The sequence below is a fragment of the Arachis duranensis genome, chromosome 5 (assembly GCF_000817695.3).
Source record: "Arachis duranensis cultivar V14167 chromosome 5, aradu.V14167.gnm2.J7QH, whole genome shotgun sequence".
In the NCBI taxonomy this organism is placed as follows: Eukaryota; Viridiplantae; Streptophyta; class Magnoliopsida; order Fabales; family Fabaceae; genus Arachis; species Arachis duranensis.
In genome coordinates this window covers 48425908-48436177 of record NC_029776.3, presented here as the reverse complement: position 1 = coordinate 48436177, position 10270 = coordinate 48425908, and the positions used below count along the sequence as shown (strand labels likewise).

The window sequence follows — 10270 nt, the reverse complement described above, 5'->3', positions numbered from 1 at the left end:
TTTTAAATAAATATTTAAAAAAATTTTATTTTAGGGTAAAAAACACAAATAAACCATGGGAGGAAAATTTTTACATGAATAAGCCAAATTGAATATTGATTCACGAATGAGCCAAAGCATGGTTATATGTAATTCGAACCTATTTGGTTCGAACTACATTTGCACATGAATCAAACCTATTTGCTTCGAACTTCAAACACATAATTCGAACCTAATTAGTTCGAATTACACACGAATAGGTGCCATCACATAATTCGAACCTAATTGGTTCGAATTACTCGTAGTTGTAAATCGAACCAACATGGTTCGAATTACTAAGGAACAGACTTGAATATGTTACGTGCATGGGATCGTAATTGATGAATATGTTTCGTTTAAGGAGTTTTAAACGAAATGTCTGTTGAACACACATGGGAATAAATTAGTCTACGAATTAAATTAATTAAGACATGATGCGAAAATTAAATAACATCAAAACGCAAAGTACAGATATTTTCATAGTAACACACACATACATTTAAAGGTGGATACGAAGTAACACTGAAAACAAAATACATAGACCAAGATAGGTAACATAAAACTCGGCACAGAAATCATCTAAACAGGTGCGACCCCGTGAAGCAACGACGTGGAACCCGTGTCCTCTGACCTCTCCGGATAAGCGGCTCCTCATCCTCGATCTCGTCGTCCTCGTCCTCGTCCTGCGAGGCTGGCTGTGTAGGCGTCCTAGGCTAGACATGTACCGGTCGGGATGAGGATGGCCCGACAACCGAATGTGACCTAGCAGTATGTGCCGAAGCTGGGGTACCACCCAAAGCGAAATACTCAGGAGGAGGCATGGAGGGAGGCTCATTCAGATCGACATGTAATGGTGCCTGTGTCCCCGTTGTCTGACTCCGCCCACGAGCAGCCTCATCATCATGCATGATGGCACTGATCTCATCTAAGAAGGAAGATCCACCAAAATCCCCATCATACCCAACACCGGCAAGGAAGTCTGAAAACGTGCTGCCCGGACTCACTCATGGCGTACTCTCCTGAAGTGTGTGGTCATCAGAGGAAACTCCAACGAAGTAATCTCCGAGCGGCCCCTCCCCAAGTCCAGCCTCACCATGGGCAGTGGGATCTCCGGTGGCGTAACCCTCTCCACCAAGGCCGCCATGATGGGGACTAACAACCCCGACTGCACCCCTACCCCCACCGTCCATGTCACGAAGATCACCATCGTCGTGGCCCGCAACGGGTGCCCTCCGTCTGCCTCCACGCCCTCGTCCTCGACCACCACCCCTACCTGCCTCATCAGCCTCCCCCACAGCCTGCTCTAGCCACCTCTACTCACGCTGGCTCCGTCGTGTCCCGACACGAGCTCTCCTCTCAACCCGACGCCTATCAGGGACGCCGTCGACTCGATCCATGTCAGGAACTCGTCCAGGACCCCTCTGTGACGCCTCAATAGGAATAGGAACACCCCTCAGATCCCCAGATAAAACTCGGGTGATAAGAACCTCTTTCCATGCTGAATCCACCAGTCTAGGTAGGCGTGCGAAGGACCAGGGTCGGCAACAACATCGAACCGGAGGACGTGGTCTGCACGGGTCTCCCAAAGAATATGCCAATGCTGTAAAGCGGACGGGAACCAACGATTACCACCTCTCCCGTCCTTTGACATCAGAAAGTCAATGTTAAGGGCGGGACGCGGGAGGGGCTGCACAGCACCGAACTACGGTAGAACCCTATCTACCTGATGCTACTCTATAACGGCAAAGTATATCAGCGACGTGACAGACCGTCATACCGCCATGTGTCGAGGCTCCAACGCCTCCGAATGCACAACCTGAAGTACCTCAGGTGAGCTATATAGCATCCAGATAAACTGCACAAAAAAATAGCTATGTTGTCACGCCAACTATTATTATACAGAAACATCTGATGTCTAGTTATTCAAATAAAGGTAACCGGAACAACACTCACATTCCTGGGCTGTAACATGTCTATCTTCAATTTCGTGCTCTGCACTCTAGGACCCTTCTCACTGTAGGAAGGGTTGTAACCTGACCACCTTAGCGCACATGAGTGTTATGTTTAATCAGAAGTATGACAGATTTGTAATACAGTACAAGCGTACATGAACATTAACTATTTTAACTTGAAATAGAAAAGCCTGAGTAGCGTACCTAGATGCCAAAGGCCATCTGCACGTATCATACCCAGCAGGCCTAAACCTGGGAAAGCGCCAGAAGATCCAGGACTGAAGTAGCTGAAGTGGGCCCGCTAACTTCATCACATGTCTGTTTGCCACTCAGCACATGCACCGGTACAACCATGCCAATGCTGCAGACCCCCAACTGTAGGAACCCATCTCCTCAAGCCTAGCTACGTAGGGAAGCCATCTGATGTGAATGCGGTTGCCGGACTTGTCGGCAAACAGCTGAGTGCCTAACAACATCATGATATAGGCACGAGCAAAGCGCCGCACAGTCTCCTCATCGGCTCCCTCGGGGCACTCTCCGAAAGTCTCCTGGAACCAGATGCAGTTTACTGCGAACTTCTGAACTTGGCTCGGAGGAGGAATCACTCCAAGCAACTCCTCGAATGACACCCAAGCTGGACGTCCACCCTCGATATACATATGAAAATCTGTAAGGCAACCGCTGACATAACGCCTGTCCACTGCCAACCCCAAATGGTACGCCACGTCCTAAAGCGTGATCGTGCACTCTCCGAAGGGCATATGGAAGGTGTGCGTCTCAGGACGCCACCACTCGACGAAGCCGCTGACAAGGGGCTCATCCAACCGGAACCATCTATCGTTCAGTCTAGCCAGATGGTATAACTCGGCCATCTGCAGGTAGGGAACATAACGCTCATCGAGTGGCATGCCTTGTTGCCGCCGCATGCTCCTGATGCATCGATGTGGCTGCGCATTAAATGGACCGCATTATTAGAACCACATACAATACTGGTAACAAAAATAAAACTAACATAATAAACCACTTAGATAAACCACTTACATAAACCATCAACACAACCGCATATAAAACCACTAACAAAAACCACTTACATAAACCACCAATACAATCGCATATAAAACCATTTACAAAAAACCACTTACCCCAAACCACCAACTAAACCGCATGCAAAATCACTAAAATAAACCATTTGCAATACCACTACAATAAACCACTAACAATACCACTTAACATAAACCACTTACATAAACCATTAACACAACCGCATATAAAACCACTTACAAAAAACCACTTAAAATAAACCACCAACTAAACCGCATGCAAAACCTCTAATATAAACCATTTGCAATACCACCACGATAAACCACTAACATAAACTGCCACTAAAACCACAGGCAAAACCACTAACTCAAATAAACCGTGTGTACATAGTTTTCTATGTACTAACCTCGTTGTTGATGACCCCGGCTATATGAGCCACCCCGTCCAACCGGTACAGCCTTGCAGGATCGTCCCCCATCAGCTGAGTCTTTGGTTCTACTATTTCTCGGATCGAATCTGGGTCGTTTTCTCTGGGATTTGGTGGGGTATGGGAAATGAGAAGTGGTTCGAATTTGCTTGATTCGAACTCCTTATATAGCCCTATTGTTCGTAATTCGAACCAATTTGGTTCGAATTAGCAGTGGAGCTTAATAATGAGTAATTCGAACCAATTAGGTTTGAATTATGTGATGGCACCTATTCGTGTGTAATTCGAACCAATTAGGTTCAAATTATGTGTTTGAAGTTCGAACCAAATAGGTTCGATTCATGTGCAAATGTAGTTCGAACCAAATAGGTTCGAATTACATATAAGTATGCTTTGGCTCATTCGTGAATCAATTTTCAATTTGGCTTATTCATGTAAAAACTTTCCTCCCATTGGTAAATATAGAATACACTAGATATATAAGTAATTAAGTATCTTTTAATATACAATACTTTAAATAAAAAATATAATTTTTTATTTTTAAATAATAAATATCATATATATAAATACATCTAAACTGTAATACAAAAATATAAAATAATTAAATTTTATTTTAATATTATGAAAAATAATTAAATTATTCTATTAAAATTTTATTAACTGATTACTTTGTTAAAAATATTATTATATAATAAAAATTATTATTAAAATGAATACTTAACAAATTTTTATTTTAATAGAAATTAAGATACAAATTATTATTTTTAATTTAAAATAATAGAAATCTCAGCACGATTTATAATTTATTTTTTAAAATGAATATTCAAAAAAATTTTATTTTAATTTAAAATATAAAATCTCAAGCAATAATTTTTATTTATTTTTTATTTAAAAGAAAAACAAAAACCTCACCCAATGATTCTTATTTTATAATTTACCCCTTATATTTTGATAAAACTTCAAAAAATTAAATATTTTTAGATTTTATAAAAAAGTCTCCGATATATAAAAAAATTATAACATAAAATATGTACAAATATTATTTCTTATGTTATTAAAAAAATAAAAAACAAATACTGCTGGTCCATCCGACATATATTGTAGAAAAATAATAAAACAATAAAATAATTGACTAAAAAACAAATGAATAATATTAACAATATATTAGATAATAACGGAGTATTTTAGCAAAATTTAAAACTAATATTAACTAATTATTAATTAAAAATTATTAATTTTCTATTTTTATTTTTTATATTTATTGTGATGTTTTTGTACCTGCCGATGAAATGAAGGATTAGCAAATTTTTATATTATAATAACTTGATTAAAAATTTTTAGCTAGAAAAAAAAATAAAAAATTTAACACAGAAAATCATTAATCATAAGAAAAATTAAAAAAGTAGTTTATAAATATTTTTATTTTGCAGTTTAGAATATTATTTTAATCTGATTGTTTACTATTATAAAAAATTTATTACACGATAATTGATCTTAATAAATAACATATTTTTTATATTTATATATTTTTTATTTATATTTAATAAAATCGGAAGAAGAGACAAAAATACACCTAAAAGTTCACACGCTCGATACCATTACACTTCAATCATTTAATGAGTTACGCGTGCACATTATTTATACATTCCGATGGACACATTTACCCTTTCAACCATCAACATGTGGCGGCGTTAAATGATTGAAGTGTAATTATATCTAACGTGTGAACTTTTAAGTGTATTTTTATCTTTTTTCTTAAACAAAATAAACACGAAAAATACTATGTCTGTCGGAGTGTATAAATAACAAGTGCGACTCATTAAATAATTAAAATGTAATTATATTCATTGTACAAAAGTTTTTAGGTGTATTATTATCTCTTCTTCTAATAAAATTTAATAATTTATAAAAATATGATATATTTAATAAACATAAAATTATTGTGTTTATTTTAAATATATTTAAATAATATATATATTTATATATAAATAAATAATAACTGATTTTAATAATTAATTTTAGTTGATAAATAATATATTTGTTTCATAACAGACCTTCTTACCTAACGAGAGGAAGCCGACTATTTGACGTTTTGTTGTTAAAGAAGTAATGATAGCATATTAACGGCCTTGAACCAATTCACATCCAAACACTCCACAAAAATTCCCCTTTTTAACTTTTGTCTCATCTAATCCGATGTTTCTTTCTCTCTTTCTTAACCACATCAAGTCTGAACCGTTCATTCCATACTACAAACGGCTTAGATCAGCCATTGTTCTGTCGATTTTTACATGATCCTTTTCTTCAGCAACTAGATAGTGCTACACGTCAAATTTCGAACGCCCAAATAAATCACATCCTCTTTTGACTAATCTTCTCTCTGCTTCTTAGAATTCTCATCCACTTCAAATTCAAAGCCAACCAAACATCAATTTTGAGGATAATATCCAAAATTCATGGTGGACTTATTGTTTTTTGGATTTTTCATCTTTCGTTTTTGTAAAGTGGTGGGGTTTTCCGAATATCATTTTTCTTCCCACTAGCAAAAAATATATATTCTATCATTTTCAGACATTCTTTTCATTTAATAATGGAAATTATGTTTATATATGGTTTATACTTTATGTTGCTTAATTTTGGCATTTTTAATTACCATTATAGAGCAATTACGATGAATTACGTTTATTTTATATATTTAATTATATATGTTAAAAAAATTTGGTCTTACATTTTAAAAAGATAAAATATACTCTTTATTTTTAACGTTTTTTAAATTTTTTAAATATACTTTTATATTTTGAATAACTTTTAATTTTATCTTTATTGTTAAATTTTAGATGATCAATTATTAGTCATTATTTTTATTCCAATTTTATTTTTAATTTCAATCTTAATTATAACTCTAAATCTACTTTACTGAATCTTCAATATTAATCTCACCAATCACACTATCTGACTACAAAGGTGACATAGATTTAGAAGCAAAATGATGCAGATGTAAAAGTGGCGACGCAAGATAGATCTAGAAAGTGTGACATGAGGTGGAAGTGACAACCCAAAAAGAGAGGCGGCAGTAATGCTCAAAAATAATAGTAGAGAAGAAGGAGGGCAGGCAACAATGAAATTTGAAAATGAGAGCTGATGGTTATCAATGGTTAAAAAAAGAGGGAGTTAAATTTTGGCCACCCTTTTTTTATACTTGTGTCTTGAGCTTTTCTCGAATGAAACTTAGGAGATATTTTGTTTTTGTCTCTTATCACTTTATGAGATAAAATTGAAAAATTTGTGATAGTTCAGGAGACGAATTACTTTTGTCTCTCAAGTTTAGTAGAGCCAGAAACAGAGAAGAGAAGAGAGATTTGCACCACGATGCATCCTGATTCGACTACTTAGTGCAATGTAGCCTACATTCAGTATCTATGACAACTATGATGAAATTTCACCATAATTTTCACAGAATTACAGACACAATTTTTTTTCTAGGATCTACTTAATCCTATTTGGGACAAATCCATATTCTAACCCAATCTAATTTTGACTCGGACTCAACCTAGCTTTCAACAGCCAAGTGCTAACCTAACTTGTAAGAAAATTATCACAGGATCATGACACAAAATAGAAAGATGTATAAAGAAAATCTGAGTCATCTTATGGCTTTTTCTCCAAGTTTAACTTATTGCCTTTTTTCTCATTGACTTTTTTATACAAATCTCACCATGTTTGCCTTTTTCAATGAAACTCAGACATTAAATTGATAAAAAGAAATACAACAGAAAAATCATGAAGGAGAAGAACTTAGAACAGATTAGGTAGCTATGAGAATTAAACTCAGTGCTCTGTTTTTCTCTCTTACCTTCAACTCTTAGTCGTTCACCCTTATTATAGAAGAGTGAAGCTTCCAAGGTTAAAACAAGTTCAAACCTGAAACTGCCTTCTTCTCCATCATCAGAGCTTACAATGGCTTCGTTAGTGATGAGAGAAAAATCCGAATCTTTTGCATGCATCTTACCTAATCCCTCTCATCATTTTTCTTCAAGTTCCTTCAATCTTGACCGTTTGTGATTTTTTTTTGCTCCAAGTTTAGATATGGACCGTAGATGAACTTTTGAAAAAGTTTGACCTCACTTTCTTCATGATTTCTTGATTCGTACTTGAGGCTTGACAAATTTCTTCAAGGTGCATTGGTGTAGCTCAAATGAGGAAATCACTTTTTGAAGATGCTCTGATCGGATGCAATCTTTTCTTTTGTTGTAGCTCCAAAATTTGCGTGAACTTAGTAACAAATTTTTTGTTCTTTACCGAACCATAGCACCAGACTTTCTTATTCTTTCTTTCTTCTTTGATAAGAGAATGACGTGATAGACGAGAAAGAGGGAGGAGAGAGAAGAGAGAGTTTGGCTTTCGGTGAAAACTACAAGAAATTTAATTAAAATAAACTTGGAGTTCAAGTTTCTGAAGGTGGTTCTTTGGAGGCTTCTTCGAATGGACTTGGATCTTTTCTTCGAGTCTATTTGTTTTCTTTCTTCCTTATGGTTCAGCCATTCAATCTTTGGGTCATGATTGATGAATTGAATTATTTGTTCAAGCTGAATTTAATATTAGGCCATATATGATATGAGTTTGTTTTTCATGCTTCTTAGACCAATGTGAATTAATTAATTTTCTGTACATAAACACAACAAAATCATATATACAAATAACCCAATAATATTTATTCATCACTTTAATTAATATTGAGTTTTCCAAACTTAACAAAAGCGAAGAGGAAAAAATCGAAGGAGGGAGAATATGCATGTAGAGGAGGAAGTAACGAGAGAGGCGATGGAAGTAGTGACAAAGGAGATATAATAGAGAAGATGAGAGTAAAAAAGGTTTAAAGATAAAATTGAAATAAAGATATTGACTAATAATTAATTATCTAAAATTTAATAAAAAATTAAAAATAAAAATCATTTCAGATGCCAAAAACAAAATTGAATAAAAAATAACATTAGAAATATTTTTAAAAATTTTTGAAAACATTAGGCACACAAATATACTTCACTCCATTTTAAAAATAATATTAAAAAATTTATTAAAAATTATTGTAAGTATGAGGTTTATATATTTTTAAATATAATAATTTTATTATTATAATTTTAAAATAATGCCTTTATTTAGGACATATTTAAACTAAATCTAAAATTGTTAGCTATCAATTATAAATTTCATCGGTTATCTTCTACTGTTGTTTGGTAGTTATAAAACGATATAAGAGTCATTTTAATGAAGTGTTTTTAAATTATTATTTTTTATTTTTACAAGAGGAAATAAATTGATTTAGAATTAAATTTGTATTAAAATTAATAGATGAAATAAAATCAATTTCATCTTAAAACATAATATCATCTTGTTCAAAAATTAATAAATTTTTACTATTTGTTTAATTATCTTGATAAAATAATAAAAAATATAAAATTTAAATAAGAGACTAAACTAGAAAAAGAATTTATGTATTATTGAATGTATTTGAGTTGTCTGAAATGATACAATATAAAAGTGTATTTATAGGTACTAAGAGAATCGAAATAATAAAGATGTAATATCCTATAGTAAACATTCAGATATGCTAAATAATGCTAATTGACCCTAATTATATCCTAACATCTCCACTCAAACTCAAGTGACAACTTGAGTTTAAAACTTATTGTAAACAACGAATAGAACGGGTGCAGATGGAACTACCGGAAGGAAGTGCAGATGGAACTGCCGCTTGTCTAAAGGAAGCATAGACAGAATTGCCGCTTGTCTGAAGGAAGCGCAGACGGAACTTGCACAAAAAAACACAGACGAAACTGCCTCAAGGAAACACATACGAAACGCAGACGGAACTGCCACGAAAGAACGTCGGAGCTGCCTGCCACTAGAGAACGCAGACGGAACTGCCACGAGAAAACGCAGACGAAACTGTCGAAAGAGAGCAAAAACTATATGATTTCTTCATGAGAATAGGTAAGCAGCGGATGACATTGGTGTTTGATCATTCGACTCAGAAAAATACAATACAGAGAGAACAGGCTAGTCGGTGAGGTAAAAAACTATCAATGGAGTGACAAAAGGTAAGACAAAATGGCATAGAAAAAGAAGTGCATAAACTACAGTAATTTCACTGCAAGAAAAACAATCTATCATCTTCAAGGAGGATATCATGGCTCTGATACCATGTTAGAAACAAAAGACTAAATTAAAAAAATGATTTATGTATTATTGAGTGTATTCGAGTTGTCTGGGATGATATAATATAGAAGTATATTTATAGGTGCTAAGAGAATCGAAATGATAAAGACGTAATATCCTATAATAAATATTCAGATACGCTAAATAATGCTAATCGATTCTAATTATATCATAACACTCACAAATATTAATATAATATTGTGTAAAACCTAAAATAAAATTAAAATAAAGGTAATATTAGAGTTGCTCTTAGTGGTGTTTATTTGATGGGAATAAATTGAGCTAAATTATAGTGGGTACTGGGTACGTAGAGTACAAGACTAGCCTCTTCCATGCTATTTAAATGGTCATTATAATAAAAATATTTAATTAAATGATAATATAAGAGAATTACTTTTTCTTATATTAAAAAATTCTTGGTTGGAGGAAAAAAAAACCTCTTCGTTTTATAAATTACTAGTCATTTCCGCGTGTGTTTTGCACTGGATTTTGTAATTGATTTATGTTTATAAATAGTAGTTTTTAGAGTTATGAATATTTTTTAATTAATTTATACTTAGTCGGTAGAATTATATTTTTATGCACTGGAATTTTATGAATTTCTTTGGGCATCATT

The 10270-nt window shown here is 34.0% G+C and overlaps 1 protein-coding gene across 1 annotated transcript; it reads right to left on the bottom strand.

Moving 5' to 3' along the window:
* Nucleotides 1–2299: 2299 nt before the first annotated feature.
* On the bottom strand, nt 2300–3489 carry LOC107489322 (protein MAIN-LIKE 1-like). The gene is made up of 3 exons (XM_016110077.1): nt 3418–3489; nt 2780–2917; nt 2300–2698 (listed from the first exon to the last, which is right to left on the bottom strand). The coding sequence occupies exons 1-3, from the start codon at nt 3487–3489 to the stop codon at nt 2300–2302; spliced, it is 609 nt and encodes a 202-aa protein (XP_015965563.1).
* Nucleotides 3490–10270: the final 6781 nt, after the last annotated feature.